The sequence below is a fragment of the Acomys russatus genome, chromosome 19 (genome assembly GCF_903995435.1).
Source record: "Acomys russatus chromosome 19, mAcoRus1.1, whole genome shotgun sequence".
NCBI lineage: Eukaryota > Metazoa > Chordata > Mammalia > Rodentia > Muridae > Acomys > Acomys russatus.
Window position 1 is genome coordinate 34,169,919 of NC_067155.1, and position 27,744 is coordinate 34,197,662.

Consider the following 27,744-nt stretch of genomic DNA (forward strand, 5'->3'; position numbering starts at 1 on the left):
ACGGCCTCACCCACCATGCTGATGTGACAAATGTTGGGCCTTTGGACATAGAGAGTGAAGAGCAGGTGTCTGAACGAACACAGGACACAGGGGGTAAGCAGTGCCCTGGGTGTCGTAGACAACGCTCCAGTTGCAGTGGTCAACTGGAACAAAGCAGAGAGGTGGCATTAGTGGCTTAGGAGGCGGCCAGGACCCCGCAGGCACTGAGGCAGGGGTGGGGAGGGTCCTCAGGCCTCGGGGTGGCTGGGCCGAGCAGCCCTCCCTGGGCAGTGGGCAGGGGCAGGTGGGCCCAGCTCAGGGGCCGACGGGGATGGAGTCGTTGGCGGTGGCTGTTTGAAAGCAGCTGCTGTGGGCATCGCGGGTGAGGCTGTACGTGCAGTAGGCCACAGCAGAGCCCAGGGTCAACCCCGACATGTAGGACACAGTCATGGTGTTTCCTGTGGGCAAGAGTCAGCACTAGCCACGGGAGCTGAGGCCATGCTGCTAGACAATCTCTGTGGCCATGGCGTCTCATGACAACTGCCCCTGCTCCAGAGCCTGTGACACCCTGTGTAAACATCCCTCCCCTGGAAACCCACTGTCCCGTTTTAGGGCTTTGCCTACTTGTTTGCCCCTCTCTTTGCCTCACTCCCTCCTTTCTTCCCTCCTTCCTTCCTCCCCTCCCTTTCACCCTCCTTTTCTTTCCAGCCCTAAGCCTTTCACTAGCTAAGCCAGTTATCTACCACTGACCCATACCTTTAGCCCCTCCCGGAAGGCAGGGGGGAATTTAGGCAGAGGCTCTACCACTGAGCCACACCCCAGCCCCTCACTGGGGGATTCTAGGCAGGTGCTCTGCCACTGAGCCACACCCCAGCCCCTCACTGGGGGATTCTAGGCAGGTGCTCTACCACTGAGCCACACCCCAGCCCCTCACTGGGGGATTCTAGACAGGGGCTCTACCACTGAGCCACACCCCACCCCCTCACTGGGGGATTCTAGGCAGGTGCCACTGAGCCACACCCCAGCCCCTCCCTGGGGGATTCTAGGCAGGTGCTCTACCACTGAGCCACACCCCAGCCCCTCACTGGGGGATTCTAGGCAGGTGCTCTGCCACTGAGCCACACCCCAGCCCCTCACTGGGGGATTCTAGGCAGGTGTTCTACCACTGAGCCACACCCCAGCCCCTCACTGGGGGATTCTAGGCAGGTGCTCTACCACTGAGCCACACCCCAGCCCCTCACTGGGGGATTCTAGGCAGGTGTTCTACCACTGAGCCACACTTCAGGACTTCTGCAAATACGACTGGCTCCTTCTGCTTGGATGCCATTCCTTGCAGCTTCCTGTACCTGTCTCTCTAACAACTTCTTCCTCCAGGACTTTGCTCAAAAGCCACCTCCCCAGTAAAGTCATGCCAGATTGTTCTCTTTACAGTATGGCCCTCTAACCCCTGCATCTGCCCTAAATTCTCAGACTAACAACCCCTAGGATGTACCACCGTGAGACACATCACATCTGTTATCTCTCTGTTTATTGGCTGTCTCCACCTCAGGGCTGTAATCCTGCAAATGTCGGCAGCATTGTGTCCCCACTGCCAAGAGAATGCCAGGCATACAGACTCCCCAACTGGCAGCAGAATAAGTGAAAAAGTGAATGAATGAAATAAAGAAATGACTTAGAGATGTCATTATATCTACAAGTCTCTTGTCACTTAGCTTTTGAAACCAAATCTGTTTTTTCACTCTCTCGCTGCCCTTGGCTGGCTTCTTGCTCAGTTTCTCAGGCCTCAGTCTCCTTGCCAGGGGGGCATTAGGCTGTCAAGAGGATGCCCTGGGTGTCCCTCAAGCTAGTGGGTCTTACCTGCCAGTTCCCGCTGCTTGGGGCTCACTTTCCCAGCTGCCAGGATCATGGGCACGCTGCCAAAGTAGCCATTGCTGATGCCCATTAGCAGTGAGAAGACGCAGGGCCAGGCAGGGTGTTGGAGGGCAGGCATGCCACTGGGATAGACGCACAGGATGAAGAGGGGAATGAAGACCACACGCAGGCAAGAGCAGGCAAGCAGGTGAGTGCCCCGCCAGTCCACGGGCAGGGCTGCTAGGATCTGCAGAGAGCAGGGAGTATAGGGTCACCCACCTGTCCAGGAGTCCACTTCTCCACCCGGTCCTCCAGCTACACCCTGTCCCCAGACACCCTTGGCTCCATCCAGCTTACCTTGCAAGGCCCACTACATCTGATACACTTTTGCTTTTCCTTTTTAGTACTGGTGATGGAAGGTAAGACCTGGAATATGCTACACAAGCACTCTATTGGTGAGCCATGCCTCTGGTCCCTCATCTCCAGCCCCTCACTGGGGGATTCTAGGCAGGGGCTCTACCACTGAGCCACACTCCAGCCCCTCACTGGGGCATTCTAGGCAGGTGCTCTACCACTGAGCCACACCCCAGCCCCTCACTGAGGGATTCTAGGCAGGGGCTCTGCTACTGAGTTACACCCCAGCCCCTCACTGGGGGATTCTAGGCAGGGGCTCTGCTACTGAATTACACCCCAGCCCCTCACTGGGGGATTCTAGGCAGGTGCTCTACCACTGAGACACACCCCAACACCTCACTGAAGAATACTTGAGTACTCCTGGTAAGGGGTTCGTGGTGTGGGTTAGTGGTAGAATGCTTGCCTGACAAGAGCAAGGCTCAGGGTTACACCCCACTCCATACTCCATAAATCACAGTAATAGCAAAACTGACCACAAAGAGACATAGCTCCTCTGAGCTTCGGGGTGGCTAGGGTACCACCCATTCTAGTCCGGAACACCAAACCCATCTACTCATGTGACAGATATGCTGCCTAGCTGGAAGAAGCCTGTGCCTGTGTCATCCTCAGAGGGATCCACTAGTGACCACAAGGCAGGAGAACTGGAGCTGATTCTAGCCTCTGAGGGGCAGCTGACGCCAGAGAGACCAGGCAAGGGCTACACTGGACAAGGACAGTATTAGAGATGGTAACGCTCATGGCTTCCATTTTCCCCACCTGAGCTTTCCTGGGGTTTCCCAAAGCTACCCTGTGGCTCACCTTGCCTACAAAGTCTGACAGGTTGAACACAGCCATGACCAGGATGGGCAGCCACTCGCCCAGCACACAGTGGCGGATCTCGGACTCCAGGCCGGGAAACAGGCACAGTGTAATGAAGTAGGTTACCGCAATGGACAGCATGTCGGCCCAGATGACCCGCGCCACGACATACCGGTGCAACAGCAGGGCTGGTGGGGGAGGGGGGATCGAGATGTTATTAGAGGGTGGCATTAATGGGGCCCCTGCCATCTCCAGCCTGGGCGACAGCCACTCATGCCATTGGATCCCACAGTGCCTCACACTTACCTCTGAAGGTGGGCCAGCTCCGCTTGACTCGCGGCCGAGGCACATCAAAACGCATGTAGGCCCCACTGTTGCTGTGAGTCACCTCATGGGCTGGGCTGTCCTTTGGGGACCTGCTGCCGGACAGGGCTGGAGTTTGATGCTCCTGGGTGGAAAAGGATGGATGACGGGTGTCATGGGTCGGGTACCCAGGGCAAATGGTGGAGCCACAGTCAGCCAGACATTCCATTAGCACCTACTGTGTGCACTTCTTATCGGACAGGAGGAAGAGAGGGGACGACGACAATTTTTACCTGCCCTACTTCTTCCCTCCAGCCTGAAGTCACAGCAGCCTCCCCTGAGCCCTAGGGTGGAGCGGGATGGTGGTGGTATGCAGCATGTGACCACCAGAGGGCACTCTAGCTTTCCACAACTGTGAATTGGCTCACCCAGGCTGCAGTTACTTAAGGAGTTGGTATTAAGAGGCCACCCTTGAAGCAGTGGCCTGTGCTGGGTCCTCACAGAGAGGCACTTCTGAGCTGTGAGGCAAGAGAGCTCATCACAGGACTCCCCTGCCTTCCATCTACCTGACTTCCTTGGACTCCACTTTCGAGGCTCTGGGGTTCTCCTCCCCAACTGGGCTCTGAGTATCTGCCACACACCCTGGGCTCTTCTCTCTGGCCATAGCTGGAAAGCCCTCAGAGTGTCAGAGAGGCTGAAGAGGAGCCTCAGGCTTCATATAGGGAAAGCCACAGCCGGTGGAGGGTTCGCAGGCTACCCATGGAGCCGTGGAGGGGTGAGAGGACGATCCACAGAACGGAAGGTCTCAGAATACGGAAGCATGCCCGCAGCCCGAGATCACGGGGCCAGGAGCAGGGCCAATGAGGAACTCTTCAGGCACCTACGTGGGAGGAGGAGGAGGCTAGGCTACCGCACTTACGAAGTGGATGTCTCCGGATGCGACATCGTGGTGCACTCGGTAGCCTGCTCGGATGGGGCGGCTGTCACGAGGCCGGGTGGTGTAGTAGAGCACAAACCGGCTGCGCCGCACCAGCAGGTGCAGCAGGAAGCACAGCAGCTCCAGGCCAGCCGAGACCAGGAAGAAGATGATGGTGCTGGCCCGCTCATCCGGGAGCAGCAGCTTCGTGAGGATTCGGCTCAGCGAGATCATCACCCCGGCCGTGCCTGGAGGGCAGGGGTGGGGTGAGCCGGTGGCAACTGAGCATCCTCAGTGTCTCTATCATCCATGCCACCCCACCCGTGTGCCTCTACCACCCTTGCTCCATCCCCACCCACTCTATCCCCACCCACCACTAGCCCTTCCTCACTGAGTCCTACCCACTCCTTTGTCTACTGCCTTAGCCCCAGTCCACCTGGTCCACCATCCTACAAGGCCCCACCCCCTCCATCCTGTCCAAGGTCCCAGCTTCTCCCTAGCCTTCCCTCAGCCACTTGCAGCTCTTCACCCCTAGCCTTGTCTCCCCATGCCCAGCCCAGCTAAGTCTGATCTTGCTAGCCCCACCCAGCCTGCCTCAGCTCTCCTCGGCCCAGAGTACCCCCACCCGACTCTGTCATCTGCTCACATACCTGTGGACAGGTCTTGCTGGGTATCCTGTCCCAAGGATCCCCCCCTCACCCCCTGCCACCACCGCCCCCTCGCCCCCGCCACCCACCCAACCCTGTGAAGAGGACACAAGGCCCTGCCTTCCTGGGCTTGGTAGAAGGAGGCCACAGACAGAGAGAGTACTCCGAGCAGGCAAGAGTCTTGAGTGCCTGTGGAATACTGAGAGGTCCCCCCCCCCCACCAAAGCAAAGGCCAGCTGGAGGAGGGTGTCACCCTCAAGGCAGGCAGGACTGCTGCAGATAGCATTTGGAGTTTTGTCTAAGCTCAACCCCACAGCCGTGGAGCAGTATGGGGCTGGACCATGGTCTGGTGAGGACGGACAGGGTTCTGAGCAAGCCCATGTTGAAGGGCTCTTGGCTACTGAATTGCGGTTTTAAATCAGTACACCAACACCATCCTGATGGGCCAGCCTCAGGGGCTCCACCACAAAACCTAACGGTTTGCGGTAGGAATGTGGCTCAGCTGGTAGAGTGTTTGTTAAACATGCACAATGTTGCCCCGTGTGGTGGCGCACACCTTTAATCCCAGCACTCGGGAGGCAGAGGCAGGCAGATCGGTCGTTGTGAGTTCGAGGCTAGCCTGGTTTACAAAGCGAGTCCAGGATGGCCAAGATAACAGAGAAACCCTGTCTCGATAAAACCAAAACCAAACAAACAAAAAACATGGACGATGTCCTGGGGTCCACTCCCAACATGGTGTAAAGAGAGGTACCACATGCCTGAGCTCCCAACACTCAGGAGTTGGAAGCAGGAGGATCAGAAGTTCAAGGTTATCCTCAGCTACATGTAGCCAGCCTGGGCTACATGAGACCCTGTCTCAGAACAACAACAGCAACAACAACAACAACAACAAAACCTGCTGGCTTGCAAAGCCACCCAGGTGCTGGCCACCTTCCAGAAGTCAGCTCTGGGTGGTGGGGTCTGATGTTCCAGGCAACACATGGTAGAAGAAGCCTACAGAAGGGTGCCAAAGAGGAGATGTGGGGAGCAGCCCACAAGGATGGCATTGGCTTCTTGTCCAGTTATGACTAGCTATGGAACAGAGGACAGGAGGGGACAGACTCAGAGTCCCCTGGGAAGGCATGTCCAGGGGGTCACTACTGAGGGCTGGGTGCTGGGTGACATTTTCAGGTTTGAGCAAGGGTGCTGTGTATCAGAAAGGGGCATCTGGGAGGTGGCTTGACAGACACGTGTTTAACAGAGCCCTAAGCAGGGGTGGGTGGGTGGTGGATGCGGGGATCTGAAGAGGGCTTGGTCCTTAGAGGCGGCAGCTGCTATTGTGGGCTTGGGCAGGCTAACCCTTAGCATACTTGCCCAGACAGACAGACAGACAGACAGACAGACAGACAGACACATACACACAGACACATGCACACACAGAGACATACAGACACATACACAAACAAACACACAGACTGGCACACACATACACAAACACACAGTCTCTCCTACACACACAGACACACACTCACACAATGTTGCAAACCTCTAAAATCTGAACACTCTCTCCCTAGAGGAAGGAGGAAGGGGTCGAAAGACTCAGAAAATAAAGATTAAAAGTCCAGCAAAGGGAGCTGGGCGTAGTGGCGTATGCCTTTAATCCCAGCACTCGGGAAGCAGAGGCAGGAGGATCGCTGTGAATTTGAGGCCAGCCTGGTCTACAAAGTGAGTCCAGGACAGCCAAGGGTACACAAAGAAACCCTGTCTCGAAAAACAAAAAAAAACCAAACAACAACAACACCAAAAAAGTCCAGCAAAGGGCTGGAGAGATGGCTCTGAGGTTAAGGGCACTGGCTGCTCTTTCAGAGGCCCTGAGTTCAATTCCCAGCAACCACATGGTGGCTCATAACCATCTATAAAGGGATCTGATGCCCTCTTCAGGTGTTCAGGTGTACACGCAGACACAACATTGTATACATAATAAATAAATAAATCTGTTGTTGTTGTTGTTGTTGTTTTGAGACAAGGTTTCTCCATGTATCCCTGGCTGTCTTAGACTCACTTTGTAGACCAGGTTGGCCTCGAATTCACAGAAATTCACCTGCCTCTGCCTCCCAAGTGCTGGGATTGAAGGCATGCGCCACCACTACCTGCCTTAAATAACTAAATTTAAAAAAAATATATATATAAAGGTCAATGAAACCATATACAAGATTCTCAAGATCTGTCCCCTTCAAGGTTATTCAAGCAGTAACAATTGGGGTTGGGGGTCTCTCTCCCACCAGGGGAGCTGGGATGAGCCAGGGTGGGCTTCTCTGTGCAGCCATCTTTGAGTCATCTGTGGCCCTGTAAATCAGCCTAACAAACTCACCAAGGCTAGACTATCTGGAGCTGTTTCCTGGTGTGCCCCATGGTACCCTATCTGGAGTGTCCACGTCTCTCCCAAAAAAAGTCACAACGACAGGCACACAAAACACACCCTCCTGCTTGCTCACTGCCTTGAATCCTGGCATGCACAGGTGTACACATGGATCCCTCCCACCCAGGGCTCCATCCCTCACCATCCATGGTCACCACCCCCAGTCCAGCATGCATAGGCCTTTTTGGCCTACCTTGCTAACCAGGACATGCTCGTTAGGGTCCCTAGTCCTATTGGTGGAGGGTCTGTATACTCACTCTCTCCAGTCATCACCCCCTGCGTGTACCTCTTGGGCAGTAATCCCGTGTAGCCGTAGAAGCTAGATTGCTGCACTTAAGAGAGAGAGGGAGGGAGTGGTCAGATACCTTTTGTCACTGGTTGACGCAGGTGCTATGCTGGCAGTGGGAAGCAGGGATGAGCGCACCAGAGGCGGTGGTGACGTTCACCACAGCCCATACAACAACAAAAGAAGGAAACGGTGCTGCCCTGAACAGTGCACATAGCACAGTCACTTCCCTGCTCCTGGGGTTCAAGGTCACTGACATGTCCTGGCTGATGGGAGCAGAGATGACACATGTCCCTTGCTGGATGAGATGTGGCGAACTTTCAGCATTTCTTCCCACAGCAGTGACTGAACAGGTGATGGGTTGAAACGGGGCTGGCAACCTAAAAAACTCGCCAAGGGGCTGCATGGAACACAGCCTCTGCCTCCCCGCTCCCATTTCTGTTGCAAAAGCAAGAAGGATCTGGGTGTCCATGGAATGCCAGTGCTTGGGAGCTGGAGGCAGCAGGACTTAGGAGTTCAAAGCCAGCCTGGACTATGTGAGATCCTGTCTCGATTAAAAAAATAAGGAGTGGGCTGAGGATATGGTTTATTGGGCACAGAGTTTGCCTAGCAACAATGAAACCCTGGTTCCATGCCCAACACGGCATAGACTGGGTATGGGGGAGGCAGGGTGCACGCCTGTAATCCAAACCAAAGAGGTGGAGGCAGGAGGATCAGGAGTTCAAGAGAACTAGGGTGCTGCATTCCAAGCCCGCACCACATGAGAGTGGCTGGGTGCATGTGAGGGGCTTATGTGCCCAGCACTTGGGCTGCCTCACCTTGTATGGGGGGTGGGGATGGGGGCACGCACAGAGCCCTTAGGCTCAGCCCTCCTGGCACATCCTGGCCCCACTCCCTACCTGTGCATCCAAAGGCCACAGTGCCCACGGCGGCCAGGTTGATGGCATAAGCCTGGTCATGAGAGAAGAGCTGTAGCCACACGTCACATATGCTGATAAAGAGCAAGGGACCCAAGGCGAGGAGGTAGCCTGCAGGGAGCAGAGAAGTCGCGAGGGGCGCAGTGAGCAACCAGGTGAGGGCTCCTCACCTCACGCTGTTTTCCAGAGAGCGAGGTCTCAGACGTTGTGGCTACCTTGTCCCCTTGAATATTACGTAGGTGGAAGACTCCAGGAAAGTCTACAGGGAGACTGGGGGGCTTTCTGGAGGAGGAGCCCCCGGTGCCGAGCCTTGAGGTTGACCACTACTGGACAGAGCGATGGCCAAAGGGGAGAAGGGCTGTTATGTAGGGACCCGGGGATGTAACTTGGGGGTCACAAGAGCCTTGTGGAGGCACCTGCATTGTACTGGCAAGTAGCCTGACCCTGATTTTTCCAACCATAAAGCCTGCAGTGGTCCTAGAAAACACAGGTGTTTCACAGGCAAGGCTGGGAAGCTGGGTGGGCAGTGCCATGGGCTAGGAGCTCCCGGGAGAGGACGACACAGGGTGGCCTTTGAATACCTGTGGTAATCCTTGTGTGCAGGTTTAACCTCTCCACCACAACGTTGTTTAGGAGGACAGCCGCCAATGCCACCAAGATGTAGGTGAGGCTCATGTCGAACACGATGGAGGTCCCTGGATATAAGAGTGACAGTGACTCAGGGGGACTTCTGATCTCTACAGCCACCCCTGTAATGGCTTTTCACTCTCCCCAAGGGAGCTGATTGCTCAGAGTGAACTTGTCACTTAGCAGTTGCGAGTGGAGCATGCAGTCACATACTTGACAGTCATGTACAGCCCTGGCTAACACAGCTTCCACCACGTAGGTCCATAAACCACTTTTAAATATGAAATGTCCCCTACGGGTTCACCGGCTGGAACACCTGGTCCCCAGCAGGTGGCGCTGTTTGAGAAGGCGGTGGAACATTTAGGAGGCGGAGCCTCACTGGAGGAAGTAAGTCACCAGGGGCGGGCCTAGCGAAGTTATAGAGGGAGCCACTTCCTGTTCATTTTACCATAGCAACGTGTAAAGTAACTACTAGGCTCCCAGTTATCCATCCACTCAGCGCGGTGTGTCCCTTAAGACCACATCAGCCATTCTCCTCATGAGACATCTCCAAGCAGGGTCGCGTCCCTTGGAACTCCCAGAAGGCCCTGGCCCAGGGAGAGGGTACTGGGCCGCGTGCGAGGGCTCTGTGGACGGCCGAGGGACCCACCTGGGTACTTGTGGTGCAGATAGTCCACATCGGTGATAAAGCTGTTGTACGGCAGTAGGAAGCCCACGCCAGCCAGCAGCATGGCGAAGTAGATGGCATGGTAGCGGTCGTCTGGCACAGGCTCCTCTGCCGCTAAGTGGGGAGACACCAAGAGAGATTAGAGAGCACACTCAGGCTGTGGCCATTACATCACGGTTTTCATCACCACAGCCGCTGCCTACAAGCAGAGGCCCCGCCATCCACATCATTATCTACAAGGCCACAAACTTACAGCCCATTCATTCATTCATTCATTCATTCATTCATTCATTCATTGGTTTCTCCGTGTACCTACCCTATTTGTTTGTTGGTTTATTGGTTTTTTTGAGACAGGGTTTCTCCGTGTAGCCCTGGTTGTCCTGAACTCACTTTGTAGACCAGGCTGGCCTCGAACTCACAGAGATCTGCCTGCCTCTGCCTTCCAAGTGCTGGGATTAAAGACGTGGGCCACCGCACTATATTTATTTATTTTCCAAGTGTGTGTGTATGTGTGTACCCATAGAAGCAGAGGGCATTGCATTTTCTGGAGTTGAAGTTACAGGCAGTTGTGAGCCACCTGATGATGGAGGTGCTGGGAACTGAACTTGAGTCCTCTGGAAGAGCAGAAAGAACCCTTAAGCCCCGAGCCATCTCTCCAGCCCCTTAATTTTTTTTTATTTTTATTTTAAATTTTAGTTGGGTGTGGTGTCACATGCCTTTAATCCCAGCACTCTGGAGGTAGAGGCAGGTGGATCACAGAAGTGCACTACAGTGCCTGGCTTTTTATATGGGTTCTTGGATTTGAACTCAGATCATCACAGTTGTTTGGCAAGTGCTTTACTCATTGAACCATTTCCCCAGGCCCAGTGATAGCCCATCCCAATTGTCAAATAGATGATGTATGGACTCACAATGGGGGTGGGGGTAGGGGGGAACCTCTGACCATGCCTGTGAGAGATGATCTAGATTGGGTTAAATGAGGTAGTGAGAGGCATCCTGAATGTGAGTAGCACCAATCCCATGGCTGGGGACCTCCCTGGACCGAATGGAAACACGCCTTCTCCACCATAATGGACCCGACCTTTCAAACTGTGAGCCACGACGAACCTTTTTTTTCCTCTCTCTCCTTTTAAGTTGTCTTCGTCAGGTATTTTGTCACAGCAATGAGACAAGCTACTAACTCAGCCACTATGGCCACCAAGGATGCTGTCGACTGTATGTGCTGCCCACCACTGTCACAGCTTCTGCCCACCAAAAGCCATCACAACCACCCTGGCCACGGCCACGGCCACAGGAACAGCAAGCCTGACCAGATGGTGGGGCAGCCTTCTGAAGACGCTGTGGTGGGAGAAGCCAACGGCAATGCTTCGTGGGGCTAGCAAGGTCTAACGTAATACAGTGTGCAGGGCAGACAGCTGTCTCCCCAGATGGGATGCTAGGATCCAGGATGGACACGGTACTAATAACCATCATCATCGTCCCTTTAGCAACTACTAACAAGACGCTCATCTACTGTCCCTGCTGATCTAGTGACTTTCTTTCCTTTTCCCTTTCTTCTCCCTTCAACCCACAATAAGATCTCATGTAGCCCAGGCTGGCCTCCAACTCATTACATAGCCAAGAATGACCCTGGACTTCTGATCCTCCTGTCTCTACTTCCGGGGTGCCGGGATTACAGGTACACACCACCGTACTTGATCTACTTGATACTGGGGATGGAACCCGGGGCTTCACACCCGCTAAGCAAGTGCTCTACCAACCGGGCTATGTCCTCATTCCATCATCTAGGGAATTTTAGTTTTGACCCCATGACACCATGACGCTGTCATTTTGGGCTTAAAGGGTTGCCACTCCAGTCCTGATGCATCAGCCAAGGAAGACCTCTGTGGATGAGGGACTTGACCCTGACCATCGAGGGGATGGCAGGCTGTTGCTGTCTACAGGAATGAGAAAGAAAATGCCTGGCATATGAGTGGGGCCCCTGGCCTCTTGTGGCACTTCCATTCCAAGTGTTACAGCCAACCAGGGCCCCTAATGCCCCAAGCCTTCAGAAATAAAGTCTCAGGCACCTGCCAGGACTGTTGTCACCTTGAGGCCTGGCACTGTCCCTCTGCACAGGAGCAGGTATTCTTGAAACTCAACATGGGGCTCAGGCAGCAGAACTCCACCACACAGGGGCAAAAGAGTCGTGAGCATGTCTGAGGCAGAAGGAGTTCTACTTCAAACAACCATCTGCACAAGATGCTACCACACAGGTGGATCACAGGTGCTGCCTCACAGGTGCTACCTCACAGGTGCTATCTCACAGATGGCTTCCAGGTGCTACCGTGCAGGTGGCTTCCAGGTGGTCCCCAGGATGGTTTTAAGGGACACTATGAATTTTGCCTCAGCTGCATCGAGACCGGCAACAGCATTGTCCCTCAAGCATGCACAAAGTTCCCAAGCAGGCAAGGGATGGTGCCAGGGTTGAACCTGGATCCAGAGCTGCTCTGCAAGTCCAATCGCATAGTCGGTTGGGCCAGCTCTTTAGTGTTGGGGACGCAAGCTCAGAGATGTTTAGGTCTTTGCTCCAGACCACACAGTATCTGAATGTCACATCCAAGCCTTGTTCTCTGCAACGAGGAGTGGTTTGCTTTGAAGAACAAATGAGAAGGAAACTCTACAGCCAGGGTCTGTCACGGCGGAGGGCCAATAGCAGAGGTCTTGTGACACAGAGCAGAGGTGGGCATAGTTAGTTATATTTGTTACTCCAACCGCCCAACTCACTGACTGAGCCTTTTTAGTCTCCATGACAACCTGAGGTTCCTGATGCCGCCCAAACTGGCCACAGGGCCCATGTGGCTAGTCATTGCCCTGGGGGCAGACCACATCATTTACTTACCAGAGTCTGTGAATGTGGGGACACCCCTGACTCTGACGCTGGGGTCCTGAGCCCCTTCCGCTGACATCTCCAGCTGGAAGTTGTCAAAGCTAAAGCTTGTCACCACACTCTGGCCAGATGTGGCTGCCACGCAGGGCTCCTTGAGGCGCTGGCTTCCAATGGAGCCCATGGCACTTCACGCTGTGAGGAAAGGAGACAAGGCGGGCAAAGTGGTAAGGGGAGAGGACACCTTGATCCTACAGCTAGGTCATCAGGCTGCATATGTCGGAGTCCTTCTGTCCCATGATTCTATTTGTGTATTTGTTTGAATCTATTTTGTAGAACTGAGAATGAACCTCAGAGACCCCCACATGTGATTCAGGTGCTCTACCACTGAGCCACACCCCAGCCCCTCATTGGGGGATTCTAGGCAGGTGCTCTGCCACTGAGCCACACCCCAGCCCCTCACTGGGGGATTCTAGGCAGGTGCTCTACCACTGAGCCACACTCAGCCCCTCACTGGGGGATTCTAGGCAGGGGCTCTACCACTGACCCACACTCAGCCCCTCACTGGGGGATTCTAGGCAGGTGCTCTACCACTGAGCCACACCCCAGCCCCTCATTGGGGGATTCTAGGCAGGTGCTCTACCACTGAGCCACACCACCAGCCCCTCACTGGGGGATTCTAGGCAGGAGCGCTACCACTGAGCCACACCCAAGCCCCTCACTGGGGGACTCTAGGCAGGTGCTCTACCACTGAGCCACACCCCAGCCCCTTACTGGGGAATCCTAGGCAGGGGCTCTACCACTGAGCCACACCACCAGCCCCTCACTGGGGGATTCTAGGCAGGAGCGCTACCACTGAGCCACACCCCAGCCCCTCACTGGAGGATTCTAGGCAGGTGCTCTACCACTGAGCTATCTCTGCTTTGCTTTGCTTGAGACAAGGTCGTGCTCCTCAGCCCACACTGATACTTGTGATCCTTATGCTCCATCCTCCCAGAGCTGGAACTACAGGAATGCCCCAGGACACATACCTTGATTTCTCCCATCCTTTAAAAAGTATATTTTAAGAAATCATTGAGTATTATTTTTAATTATATGTGTGTTTGTATATATTAGTGCTAGTGCTTAAGGGACTCATAGGCTTCAGATCCCCCTTAGAACTGGAGTTATGAGCAATAGTACACCACCTGACTCGGGTCCTGGGAACCAAACTTGTTTCTTCTGCAAGAACAGTGTGAGTTCCTAACTGCAGAGACATCTCTCCAGCCCTGTTTCTCTTTTGATGTCTCATCGTTAAGGATACAAGCTCAGCGGTGAGGTGATGTGACCTTGCCTGTTGCTATGGAAACCGGGTGGAAAGAGCAGTGACTACAGACCAGGAGGCCAGCTCAGAGGTCTTTGACCCAAGAGCAGTTAGGTGGCTTTCATGAAAAAGAAAACAATGGGAAAAAGAGACATAGGTGGAGTGGAAAAATAATTTGGAGCAGGAATGCCAGAACACAGTGAACAATCAGAAACAACGGTTGAAATTACTGGGACTGTTCGGCAGCAGAGAGTTGCAGCTGTCTCACTCATCCGTCCTCTCTGGGAGGGAGGTGCTGCTACGCATTCCTTAGCCAGTCGACAGAAGTGAGCAATGCAGGGTGAATAACGCCCACTTTGCTCTCATGGGTAGAAAGTAGTAGAACCCACAGTCCAACCCAGGTTTGTAATGATGCCCTCCATCTGGGACACTGAGCCACACCTCCAGCCCCTCAAGGGAGATTCTAGGCAGGGGCTCTACCACTGAGCCACACCCCAACCCCTCACTGGGGGATTCTAGGCAGGTGCTCTGCCACTGAGCCACATATCAGCCCGTCACTGGGGGACTCTAGACAGGTGCTCTACTACTGAGCCACATCCCAGCCCCTCACTGGGGGACTCTAGGCAGGGGCTCTACCACTGACCCACACCCCAGCCCCTCACTGGGGGATTCTAGGCAGGTGCTCTACCACTGAGCCACACCCCAGCCCCTCACTGGGGTATTCTAGGCAGGTGCTCTACCACTGAGCCACACCACCAGCCCCTCACTGGGGGATTCTAGGCAGGTGCTCTGCCACTGAGCCACATATCAGCCCTTCACTGGGGGATTCTAGGCAGGTGCTCTACCACTGAGCCACATCCATTGTAGTCTTGCCTCAGTGTTTCTTGCTTCAGTTCAGATCTGACAGCCCTTATCTTTGGAGGAAAGGAAACCTGTGTCTGGGAAATGTCCCAGTCAGTATGTCAGTAACCCCGTGTGCATGGGGTGTCTAGCTTTTCTTCCTTTAACTTCTATTAGGTGAATTTTCAAACCCTGTTGAAAGTTTTATCTGATAATAAAAAAGGGGGCTGGAGAGATAGCTGAGAGGGTAAGAGCACTGTCTGTTCTTCTAAAGGTCCTTAGTTCAATTCCCAGCAACCACATGGTGGCTCACAACCATCTACAATGAGATCTGGTGTCCTCTTCTGGCACGCGGACACACGTATGGGTAGAATACTGTATAAATAGTAAATAAAATCTTATTTTTTAAAAAAACAACAAGAACAAAAGAACAAAAAGATACACAATTCTCATAGAGTATGAGACATACATAGAAATGACATTTCACCTCTGGACCCAGATCAAGGCTGGAGACAGCTTCTCTCTCTCAGGAAGCAGAAGAAGAGACCATGGAAGAAGCTGGGAGGCCCCCAGCCCTAAGGGACCCCACCTTTCAGAACTGCATCAAATATTTCTGGACCTGTGCTACCAGCATGCCCTGTGCCAGATCCACCTGGTTTCATTTTTTTATCAAGCCCTTGTTTCTGTCGCTTTTCTGCCTCAGTTTACCTCTTTCCCAGAGCCCAAGGTGGGTTCTTCCCACCAGTTACCAAATCCCCCCTCCTGGCTACGTCTTTACCCTATTTTCTCATTCTTTCTTCTTCTTCTTCTTCTTCTTCTTCTTCTTCTTCTTCTTCTTCTTCTTCTTCTTCTTCTTCTTCTTTTTTCCGAGACAGAGTTTCTCTGTGTAGCCTTGGCTGTCCTGGACTCACTTTGTAGACCAGGCTGGCCTCGAACTCACAGCGATCCGCCTGCCTCTGCCTCCCGAGTGCTGGGATTAAAGTCGTGCGCCACCACGCCTGGCTTCTTCTTCTTCTTTTCTTTTTTTTGAGACAGGGTTTCTCTGTGTGTAGCCCTGGCTGTCCTGGACTCACTTTGTCGACCAGGCTGGCCTTGAACTCACAGCAATCCACCTGTCTCTGCCTCCCGAGTGCTGGGATTTTGCCACCATGCCCAATCCCATTTTCTCATTCTTAACGGAGTTGTGTTAGGGTCAGGGACTCAGACTGGGGTCTCCTTGGGGCCTTGGAGCCTGCAGCATACTTAGGATCTGGGGGTCCCAAGGTACGGAACTCTGTCCCTATTGGTGGCTGACCCAGAGGTGACTCGTACTCGTGGTCAGTGGACAAGAGGTTGGGAACTTGTCCTACTGGGAGCTGGGAGGCCAGGTGAACCTCCCCTCCAGGCTCAAGTCGCTCTTGAAGAGCCCCTCTTCAGGCAGTCTGGTCCTAGTAATTGTGTCTAGAACTGGGAGAGCCTTAGAAGGACTAAGGCATAGCTGGCCAGGGCTTGAACGACAGCGGTATTGGCTACAACCCTAGTCTTGTCTGTTACTGGGCATACACTTGCCTGCTCTCCAAAGGGGCTGGGTTACCAGATCAGACTGCAGTTCGCCAACCTTAGACAGGAGGGGCTGGGGAAGGGGACACTATTGGCTATTCACAGTGTCCACTGAGTCACTCAGGATGGAAGCTCAGTCCTAGAGGACACCGGGAATCCAAAAGAGCCTAGCTCCTATTCAGTAGGGACTCCCAGGATGCAGTCTCCCAGGCAAGCCAGGCCAGCATGAGAGGTTTCTGCCTGGCTCAAGCCACACCATCCGGGAAGGCGGACGTGTTCGGCATCCTGCCAGGCTGCTCGCTCTGGCTCAGTCAGCGTGGCGGGCAGCTGCCACCCACACTGTCCCCACGGCTTTCATCTTTCTCCTCTCCCAAACCCCCACGTTCAGTATCCAGGGTCTCAGCTCTTTCCTTTCCCTATATCCATTTTAATTAAAAATGTAAGAGTATGCAGATAGACAGACGGGCAAGGAAGCTTTTTTTACACTCCCCACTTGGGACCCCTCAGTGCTTGTCACTTGTCACTGGGGATGACACAGGTCATTTCTTTAGCTTTCAGACCATCCTTGGCACCAGTTCACCCACTTAGAGCTCACCCATGCAGAGAATGACAGAGTCACAGAGAGGGACTGGGTGGTTGGTAGGAAAAACTTAACTGCCCACACTTGAGTGTTTTAATAGCGACACAAACTGCCCCCTTAGCACCCGGTGGATGAAAGGGGGCTCCAAGCCCTCAGCAGTCCTGTAAAACTAGGCACACAGCACCAGTGTGCAGAAGAGATGACCAAAAAGAGAGAAGAAAGCCAGATAGCTCTAACTGGATCGCGACCACCGGCCCCTCCCGGTTTCTATAGAGATTGTCTCCCAAGCTACTTGCCCCACACCTGAAGCCAGCAGAAACTGCAGGGAAACTAAATTTTACTTGGAAAGCCAGCCTGTTTAACCTCCTCAAGCCTTGAACTTCGGGCTCCAGCCACAAGTCCTGTTTACTATATGCCCTTGGATGCCCCTGTCCCGTGCCCAGACGTTTAGGGAGTCTCCCGACGCATCATAAGGCTCCACTCCCCGCTGCTACAGGAGCGTAGGTTTTGAGTCCCCTTGGGGGCAGCTCCGCTGAGCTCCAGGGGACAGATGAATGTGATGTCAGTACCACAGATTGGTCAAGGCCTGGGATGCCCACAGGGCTGAGGGGTAGCCCGGGCCCACCCCCCTCCCTGCTTTAGGTTTTGAACAATTCCAACACCAGCAGACTGTTTCTTCCTTAGGCAGCCCCAGCAGCATTGAAGTTAAACCCCGGGCCCACACGGCCCCCAGCAAAGGGGAGACTTCTGGGGCAACCCGGAGGTCGTGACCCAGTCAGTGTTCAGGCCCCGCCTCACTCATAACCTCTTCCAGAACTAGAAGGGGTCTGGCTGGGCAAACGGGAGAGAAGAAAGGAGGAGGGTTCGGAAGAAACTTAAGGTGCGAGGACCCCTGGGGTGTGACCAAGGAAGGAGGTACTGGCATGACCCGGCTCGGCCAAGGCCACCCGCATTTGTGCCCTTCTAGAGCCTGCGTCCCGCACTCGCAGCTGGGACGCAGGGGATCTGGCACTGGGTGAGAGTACCCCTCTTCCCAGGACAAGGGGTGCGGCAACGATTTAGAGCCTGGGAGGGAGGGAGGGGGAGGCGGCGCGACTGGGGCTGTGCGCCGCAGACAAAGGCTCCGACAGGTCCCCGCCAGCGTCTCCCCGCCACCTCCGTGGCGACACTCACCTCGGCCGGCCCCAGGCTGGGATCCTCGGTGACAGCCCGCCGCCCGCGCCCGGACCCTGTGCGCCGCGCCCCGCTCCTCGAGGCTTGGGCCGGGCGCGGCGGGCGTCCTCCTTGGTGTCCCGGTCCGCGGGCCTGGGTCCGCGAGCGCGTGTGGGGGGGGCGCAGCAGCTGCGGCGAGCAAGCCCAGCCCACGCCCCGCCCGTCCGCCCGATTGGCCCCGCCCCACAGGCCCCGCCCACGGCGTCGCTCCGCCCAAGTTCCCGCCTCTACTCTTGCTTTCCGCCATCCAGATGCTCCGCCCCATCGTCGTGACTCCGCCCCACCACACTCTGCCCCCTCCACACGGTTCCACCTAGGTCCAGCCTCCAGCGGAGCCTACCACCACTCAGAAGGCTCTCTCTATCTCTCCTCCTGTCCTCCATCCACCCGCCCCATCTCCACCTTCGCTCTCCGCCCCTAGCCCTACCCAGTCCTCATAGTCCCCGCCCGTTTTCTTTACCCATGCTCCACTCACTCTACATGACCCTGCCTCTAGATCCGCCTCTGAATTGCCCACACTAATGCCCCCCACTTCTCTTTGCTGTATTCACCCTTGTTTCTTCTGTGCCCTTGGCCAACCCCAACCCAGACCACAGACCCCGCCCCTTTCGCTGCCTTCCCCTCTGCCTGCCTAACCCCACCTCTATTCTTTCCACACCCCTTCTCCTTCCTTTCCCTTGCTGCCTGTCTGGCCTCACATTTCCCTCTTCCCCGCCTTATTACTTCATTTGCCTAGCCCCACCCTCATTATGCCCACATGTTCCATTTCCCTCCTCTGGGCCCACTTTGTCCAATCTACCTGGCTCCACCTCCAGCCTTTACATGTGACTTGTACTTCCCCTCATCTCCCTCCACTAGCTCCACCCCATCACCTCCCATACACTCTGCCCCCCACGACTCCTCCCACAGCCTTCACACACGCCCTGCCATTCTGCCCCACCTCTCTTTAACTCCTGTGCTTGTGTCATGCCCTCCCCCCCCCCGTCCCCCCGCCCCCCAGCATGGACCCACCCCATCCTGCTCCCTGACCTTCAGCATAAGTGCAGCCCTCTACCCACTCACACCCCACCTGTCTCTGCCCCACATCCTTCTCCCCACCCCCAGGTCACCGTATCTGACAAGTCTAGCACATAGTGTGGCTTGATATCTTAGCTGCCCAACCCCTTCAACCTTCCTGCCAGGTTTAGTCTCCTGACCTGGGCCTATGCTGATTGCTGACCCTGACCCTGACCCTGGCCCTGACCCTGACCCTGGCCCTGACCCTGACCCTGACCCTGACCCTGACCCTGGCCCTGACCCTGACCCTGGCCCTGGCCCTGTGGCCGATGGGGGCTATAAAGATGGAGTCAGGAATTAGGTGGAAACAATGCCCTAAATTCTTACAGACTGAGACCTGTCTATGGGACCAGTAACCTTCAGGACTGAAGATTTGTCTGGGTTCCTCCCACTCTAGCCTGCACCCCCACTTCATCCTGGAAGCCTGATTGGTTCTGCCCATGGCTGAGGTCTTTCTTGTTGTCTTGTCAGCCTCTCTTAAAGACCAGAGTTCTTGGGAGTGTCCTGTGGGATAGCCTCTCTTTTCATAGCCCAGGTTGGCCTGGAACTCAGGATCTTTGTGCCTCCGCCTCTAGAGCGCTGGAATGACAGGTGACTCATCATACCCGGCTCAATAGAGTGTCATGTATACACTCAAGGACAGCACAGCCTGCGACCCATGGCCTTCATTTATAGCTCTGTAAGCTGCAGACGGTGGTTTGTTGAAGGTCCCAGTGAACTGTAATATTCTCAATGTGAAACACATGAGTCTTCACATAGTCTAACGCTCAGCACTGAGTCTTCACATAGTCTAACGCTCAGCACTGGATAAACGAGGTGTGACAGCACATGTCTGCTATCCTAGCACTTGGGAGGTGGAGGCAAGAAGATTAGAAATTCAAGGGCCAACCTGGGCTACAGAGACCTTGTCCTTAGCCCTTAACCTGCAAAGGCAATATATAGGGAACTGAAGGAGAGAGGAAGGAAGAGAGGAAGGGAAAAGGAAGGGAGGTGGAGTCAGGACATAAAATCAGGCAAGGCCAGGAAGCAGCTGGAACTTGGGGAGACATTTTGTCAATAGGGGACAAGAATACATCCAGATTTTAACATCATCTTCTGCCTGAGAGGATGAAGCAGAAATACCAAAAGGGAAGGCTAGGCTGGTTATAGAGTGAGCTGAAGGCCAGCCTGAGCAACTTAGATTCTGTCTTAAGATGTACTTAAGGGTACTTTTGACTCAGTGATAGAGCACTTCTGTAAATCCCCCAGTTGAGGGGCTGGGGTGTGGCTCAGTGGTAGAGCCCCTGCCTAGAATCCCCCAGTGAGGGGCTAGGGTGTGGCTCAGTGGTAGAACCCCTGCCTAGAATCCCCCAGTGAGGGGCTAGGGTGTGGCTCAGTGGTAAAGCCCCTGCCTAGAATCCCCCAGTGAGGGGCTGGGGTGTGGCTCAGTGGTAGAGCCCTGCCTAGAATCCCCCAGTGAGGGGCTGGGGTGTGGCTCAGTGGTAGAGCACCTGCCTAGAATCCCCCAGTGAGGGGCTGGGAGCCTGGCTCAGTGGTAGAGCATTTGTGTAACATGAAGGTTTTGGTGCCATCCCCAGAAGTGCAAATTAAATAAGCAAATCAATATTCCTCTTTCTGGTTCAAGTGTCAATTGAAACAATTCTTCTGTAAAATAAATTGGCCTAAAAAAAAAAACAAAAAACAAAAAACAAAACCCAAACCAAACAAAACAAAAAACCCCATGCCTTTGGTCCAGAAAAAAATCTAACCCAAGGAATTAGTTCTAAATATAGAAAGGCTTTACATTCTAAGATGCTGTGGCAATATCAAGCACTGCAGGGGGTCACGTAGCTGGAGACAGTACAGACGTCATATGCCTCCCAGCAAGAGACAATGTGAATGCTATATTGAAAAAGCCAAGAAAATCAGGGGAGTCATGTGTAAGCTCTACAGAGAAATCCTAAGTCCCCGAGATATGTACATAGTTAGGAAGGATTTAGAATAATAGGGAAAGCCAGGAGTGTGAGAGTGTTAAGTGAAGTGAGGCAGAATCCAAAAGGCAGCTTCCACTCTCTCGGTATAGAAAAAAACCAAAGGAGCCGGGTAAAATGGCTTTCTGGGAAACAATAAATGAGCAGAAACCTGCCATCAGAAGAAAAGGAACTTGTGGGCTGGGGAGATGCCTCAATTAATAAAGTGCTTGCTGTGCAAGCCTGAGGAACCGAGTTCAAATCCCCAGAGCCCACCTGAAAAAATGGTGATGTGCTTGTAATCCCACTACCGGGGAGGCAGAGATGAGAGAGTCCCTGGGGCTTACTCTGCAGCTGTTCTAGCTAAACCACCTAGCTCCAGGGTTACTGAGAGACTCTGCCTCAACAGTGGGGTCAACAAGATGTCACACACACACACACACACACACACACACACACACACACACACACACACACCAAAAGCAAGCAATTTCTGTAGAACAAGCCTGGAGTGCAGAGATGTGAGTATACTAAAAAATTCTTATTTCTCTCCTATACCCTGGGCTTCAACTGCGTCACATAATTAAAGAAAACCATCTTATGAACGTTTTAAAGGTGATAGAACCCAACATTATGTAAAAACACAAGGAGAGAGGAGAGCGAGATTGTGCAACTCAATGAAGAAAAACTTAAGAAAACAACAAAGCCATTTCATGTTTGGATAGTAGCAAAAAAAAAAAAAAAATCCTAAATATAGCTACAAGAACTGAGGAAATTTTGGAAAACAGGAATATGCTACATTGCAAGTGACACGGTGGTCTCTCTAAAGAATGTTATTTTAAAATTTTTTATGCTTGTGCTTTATCTGCATATATGCAAATATATGTGTGTGTGTGTGTGTGTGTGTGTGCACGCACACACACACATCGGTGTGTACCTATTCTCCAAGGTTTTCAGAAAAAGGCACTGGGTATCCTGGAACTGGAATTACAGTTGTGACTTACCAGTTGGGTGCTGAAGAGTGAACCCAGAGTGGGTCCCTTCTGCAAGAACAAATACTCTTAATTGCTGAGCCATTTTTCCAGGTCTCCTGCAGCTGGAGTTACAGGCGGCTGTAAACAGCCTGACATGGATGAACTTGGATTCTCTGCAAGAACAGCTGGTGTTCTTAACCACTGAGCCATCTCTCTAACTCCCCACCGTGTGTGTGTGTGTGTGTGTGTGTGTGTGTGTGTGTGTGTTTGTACGCGCGTGCACGCACACGCACGTGCTGAGGGTGGAACTCATTGCTTCACACATGCTAGGCAAGTACTCCGGCCACTGAGCAACACTTCCAGTAATTTATCACTAATCTATGAGAATGGGGAAAAAAAATCATGTAATTATCCACATAGTTACTAACAGGAAAAAAAAAAAAAAAAACCAACCAAAAAACCTTTGATTAAATGTAATAAGACCGACAATGTAACTCAGTTGGTTGAACCCTTGCTTTGCATGGGTGAGGCCGTGAGTTCAACCCCCAGCCCTTCATAAAATGGGGCATGCCGGTTTGCGTGTGCCCCTGCAGCTCTAACACTTGGGAGCTGGAAGCAGGAGGACCAGATGTTTAAAAGTTATCCTGGGCTGCATAACACCTTTGAGGCCGGCCCGAGCTGCATGAGACCCTGTCTTCCACTCCTCGAAGGAAAACAAAAAGCACATGGAATGATGCGCACAGGTCGGTGTGTAAGGGTTCAATGCAAAGCCCGGCACCATCGAGCAAGCCTTGTGTGCCAGAAGGGTTTTATATAGAATCCCTTGCAGAGATGGAGGGACAACTGCACATTTTATTCATAGTAGTAAATGGAGGCAAGCCATGTGTTACGAATGGGAGATGGAGAAAAGCCTGCCGCTTGCCCGCCCACACGTCGTGCCCACTCAGAATGTAAAGCAAACCATTCCTCGTGCCCTGCACCTGCGTGTGCCTCGGATGTATTACTGGAGCGAACAGACAGACACGGGGGTAGGGGGGAACTCACCACGTGGCTGCATTTCTGTACATTCCTAGAACAGACAAAAGGACACTAAGGCAGCCAGATGCTGGCTACCCTGTTGTCGGTTGAGCAGGACTGGAGGGAGCCATGGAGGTGTGTGCTCCGTGCCCTGGTAACGTGTGCCTTGGACATTGTGTTTGTGAAAACTCAGCACAAGTGTGGTCCTGCATGGTGGTATGTGCCTGCCATCCCAGCACTCCAGAGGTGGAGGCTGGGGGGTGAGGACTTGAAGGTCATCCTTAGTTATGTAATGAGTTTGAGACCAGTCTGGGCTACCTGAGACCTATTTAAAAGCAAAACAACAGAAGAGAGAGATGATTCAGTGGGTAAGAATCCTCTCTTCGGGGCCAGGCGTGGTGGCCCCTTTGATCCCAGCACTTGGGAGGCAGAGGCAGGGGGATCGCTGTGAGTTCGAGGCCAGCCTGGTCTACAAAGTGAGTCCAGGACAGCCAAGGCTAACACAGAGACACCCTGTCTTGAAAAACCAAAATAAATAAATAAATAAATCTATTAAGCATGAGGTGGAGCAAGGACTGCCTGTGGAATGGGGAGGTGGGTTGATAGCTGGGAAAAGCAACAGCACAGGCTGTGAGCACCCATGGCAACACCTCTTGCTTTCACTTGTGTGTACATTTTTTCATAATAAAACAGTCTCGGAGGGAGTGGTGAGGTGGCCCAATGGGCAAAGACGTTTCCTGCAGGTAAACCTGGGGACCTGAGTTCTATCCCGGGATCACAGAGTGGAAGGAGAAATCATCCACCTGTATGTTGTCTTTCTTTTTGGGGGGCTGACAGGGTCTCTCTGTGTAGCCTTGGCTGTCCTGGACTCACTCTGTAGACCAGGCTGGGCTCGAACTCACAGCTGTCTGCCTGCCTCTGCCTCCCAAGTGCTGGGATTAAAGTCGTGCGCCACCGCATCCAGCTTGCATGTTATCTTTTGACCTCCCCCAGCCTGCCCTCCCCTATGACAAATAGATGCAATTTTAACATTTAAAATGAGAGAAAGAGCCCAAAGGTGTCCCCTGTCACCCTCCCCGAAGCTCTTTCAGGTCCACCCTTTGCCATCCGCTTTCTGTGGACACAAACCTAATTTGTTCCCAACTTATTAGCTTAAAGCCATTAGGATCTTTCCCATCAACTCGGTGGAAACAGCCAGAAGCCTGTGCAGGACACTGAACAGAGACACTCTGAGAGGGAGGAAGGGAAGGAGGGAGGGAGGGAAGGAAGGAGGGCGGGAAGGAGGGAGGGCCATTGCTAGGATCACAGTGAGCCCATGTGGGTGTGGCCTCCATTTTGACACCTGCTCTTATTCTCAGGTGCCCAGGGAGTCCTTTTATAGGTGACAAGAAGAGCCAGCTGGTAAAAGGAGAAGCTAGGGCCCTGCTCAGGGTGTATTATAATAAAATACAGTGACACATCCCTGTCACAAATTACCTATGCTTATCCTCATAGCAACGCCAGAACTTGGGATTTCTGGGATCCCTTTGGGTGGACCAAGTCAGAGGCATCAAAACCTGGCCTGGTGGTGGTGGTGGTGGGGAGTCAGGGATGTGTCCCCAGAAGATTTGCAGAGGGAGCCGAAGGGAGCCGCTGGCTGGGACCTGCCATCAACTCCCGCGTGGTCTCCCGCGTGGCTTGCCCTACACTCCAGCCAGCACCACGGACAGCTTCCCAAGTCCTCCCAGGCGGAAAGGTAACTGGAGAAACCAGAGTGTGGCCCAGCAGTAACATGCCTGCCTAGAATCTACGAGTGAGGGGCTTGGGGTACGGCTCAAAGTTCAAGTGTTTGCTTAGTGTGTAAGAGGCTGTGAATTCAGCTTCCAACACTGCACAAAACTCTAAAGGCAGAAGGCTTGCCTAGTTTACATAAAGCTCCACGGTCAGTCCCAGCACTGGAGGCTGGGGTCCGGGTGGGCAATTAAAAAATCAGGTTGTTTTCAGAACTGGAGCGATAGCATAGTGGTTATGAACACCGCCTACTCTTCCAGAGGACCTGAGTTCGATTCCTAGCATCCACACCATAGGTAGCTCACAACCATCTGTAACTCCAATCCCAGGGCATTCATGGCCACCAAGAACATGCATGGTGCACGGATGTGCATGCAGTCAAAACACACATGCACATAAACTAAAATAAAAATTAAATCAGTTTCTCAACGAAATCTATTTAAACTTCATTTTTTTAATCAATTGGCTCTGAGGACACTGTGAAATCCCACAGTGCTATGCACGTATTTATCGGGATATGTTAGCGAACTCTTGTAATTTTAGTAGTTGAGGAGGCAGAGGCAGGAGGATCAGGAATTTGAGGGCAGTCTGGGCTATACAGCGAGTTCTGGGCTAGCCTTGTCTCAAAAAGAGCAAACAAATAAAGGCAACAAGAAATAAGAATAAAAGAAAGAAACAGGAAGAAGAAACATTTTAAAATTAAAACAAAGAAAGGGAGGAATGAAGGAAGGAAAGAAAGAAGGAAGGAAGCAACGGCAGCGGGGACTGTCCTAGGAGGGTAAGGACATGCTGGCCACCGCTGCACAATGCCAGATTCAGGTGGGGGGTGCGGTAGGGTGCAAATGCATCCAACTTCTTGGAAGAGCTTGTCCGAGTCACACAGGGCAACGGGACAGATATTCAGCATATCCTTCCCCCAGATTCCCAAATCTATCCATCTACTGCTCTCCTGAATCCCCCCTGGACTAGTCTGGCAATCGGACAATTGTGGCTCCCAGGACCTGGCCTGGCGAGGTGGATAAGGAGGACCCCTGAGGGCGGCAGCAGCAAGGGCTGCAGGCCGACACTGCTGGAGGCTGGCTCCGGATCCAGGAGGTGCCTGGCCCAGCTCCAAGGGCTCTTAGCTGGGAATAACTTTTCATTACTGGCTGCTGTGGGCATGGATGGCAGGGCTGGGAGGGGATGGGGTGAAACACCTCAAGGGACACCCAGCCTTATTGCTGCCACCAGAGCGCCAACTGCGTCCCTCCCTTCTTCCCATTGGTTATTGTCTTGGACTCCTGTGAACTCCGGCTCTCAGGGACCCCCAGGCACCTTCCCAGCCTCTCCTTTGAAGCCTGGCAGTATACCAATGGCTCTGTGGCTTCCCCATCCTATGGCCTCCTTCCTTCAGCTCTCCTTTCTTCTTCCTTTCCCCCTTTCTTCTCTCCTCTGCGCTCGCTCTCCTGCCTCCCCTTCCCTCAGTGCCGGAGTTCCAGGCATGCCCCGCTTTGCCCAGCCTCAAAGTATTTTTTCTTTTTTTTTTTTTTTGTCCGTGATACACACAAAGCTGCCCGCCCAAGAACCTCACTCCCTTTGTACTCCTTTCCTGTAGTTCCAGCACACTCCTCCCCGCCCCCCTTCCTTAGGAAGCCTCCTCTGACTTCCCTTCGCCAGTGGGATGAGGTCCAGAGAAGGGAAGGCATTTACCCAAGGTCACACAGCGGAGGGAACAAGACTAATGAACACACACACACACACACACACACACACACACACACACACACACACACACACACACACACAAAGCTTCGCTGGTGAGAGAGGATAAAGTGAGATGACCCGAAGTGACCCTCCACGTGAAGGGAGGGAAGAGTACCAGACTCCAACAGATACCCCTCCCCTCCCCAGAAGAATCACAGCGTGCCTATTTCACAGGCAAGAAAACTGATGCCAGAGAGGCCCAGGCAGACCCCCCCCCCCATGGGAGTGGCAGAGGCAAGAACGGTCTCAAGCCTGCCTCGCCTGCACTGCACCTTCTGTGACTCATCGCTAGCTTGGACTCCTGGCTCTGGCTGGGGAACCCCCCCCCCCAGCAAAAACCCCCCAGAGGCCTTGCTTACCTGAGTCTGGCAGGATTCCTTTCTAAGGCTTCTCCTCGTGGATTCAGGTCGATGCGAGCCACGCGCGCGCGCTGCTTGGAAAAGCTCCTGCTACTCTCTATTTACAAGAGCAAGCTTCTGAGCGAGTGAGCCAGGGAAAATGTTTGGCTTCCGTGGGTGGGAGCTGAGGCCATCTGTTCCCAGGCGCTGAGAAAACACCGTAGCCGTCGCTACAGCCGAGGTGCCCAGCAGAGCCTTGCAGAGCGGGCCCCTGGCACCCATGAGCCACTTGTCCTAAGGCGAGGCACTCATTTACTGTGAGTCTTAGCATTTAGGTCTATTAAAAACAACAACAACAACAACAACAACAACAACAACCCAGGGTCTTATCTAGTTGTGTGGCTCCATGATACGCTCAGTGACCCCCTGTTGCTCCCTTCTTACACCCTCTTTGTACCTACGCCCTCATACCACCACTACCCCGTGAATCCAAGTGCCTCCAACTTGGAGAAAGCCGCTGACATCTGTGACAGGGCACTACCTAGGATCAGCTTTTAGGCTTTTATGACTAGTGCCCTCATTTGTTCCCAGGCTGAAAATAACTTTATTGTTTCCTCTGAAAATAAAGAGAACCACTTTCCAATCCAAACATTTATGACGTAGGAGGGTAAGTGGAGAGAGATAGCCCCTTCCATCAGGGGAAACATCTGCCGAGGACACTGACTTTCCAGATGACTCTCCAAATGGCTTGCCA

General features: G+C 53.4%; 1 protein-coding gene across 2 annotated transcripts; it reads right to left on the reverse strand.

The window, feature by feature from the left end:
• Window positions 1-27,295, reverse strand: Slc29a4 (solute carrier family 29 member 4). 2 transcript variants are annotated; one of them, XM_051161114.1, is made up of 11 exons: window positions 27,012-27,295; window positions 12,685-12,864; window positions 9,786-9,917; window positions 9,091-9,204; window positions 8,492-8,620; window positions 7,564-7,638; window positions 4,265-4,509; window positions 3,349-3,490; window positions 3,043-3,230; window positions 1,837-2,077; window positions 1-437 (listed from the first exon to the last, which is right to left on the reverse strand). In XM_051161114.1, exons 2-11 carry the CDS (start codon window positions 12,851-12,853, stop codon window positions 295-297), a joined length of 1,578 nt encoding a protein of 525 aa, XP_051017071.1. In that variant the 5' UTR covers window positions 12,854-12,864; window positions 27,012-27,295; the 3' UTR covers window positions 1-294. The 2 variants fall into 2 exon arrangements, with proteins under 2 accessions (XP_051017071.1, XP_051017070.1); XM_051161113.1 differs by lacking the exon at window positions 27,012-27,295 and adding an exon at window positions 18,105-18,230.
• Window positions 27,296-27,744: the final 449 nt, after the last annotated feature.

Excerpts from the sequence above, each read along its gene's own strand:
- Slc29a4 (XM_051161114.1), bottom strand. The coding sequence starts at position 12,853 with ATGGGCTCCATTGGAAGCCAGCGCCTCAAGGAGCCCTGCGTGGCAGCC. Across the intron at positions 4,510-7,563 it reads GGGGGTGATGACTGGAGAGA|GCACGGCCGGGGTGATGATC; the intron begins GTGAGTATACAG and ends CCTGCCCTCCAG. Across the intron at positions 3,231-3,348 it reads GAGCTGGCCCACCTTCAGAG|CCCTGCTGTTGCACCGGTAT; the intron begins GTAAGTGTGAGG and ends CTCCCCCACCAG.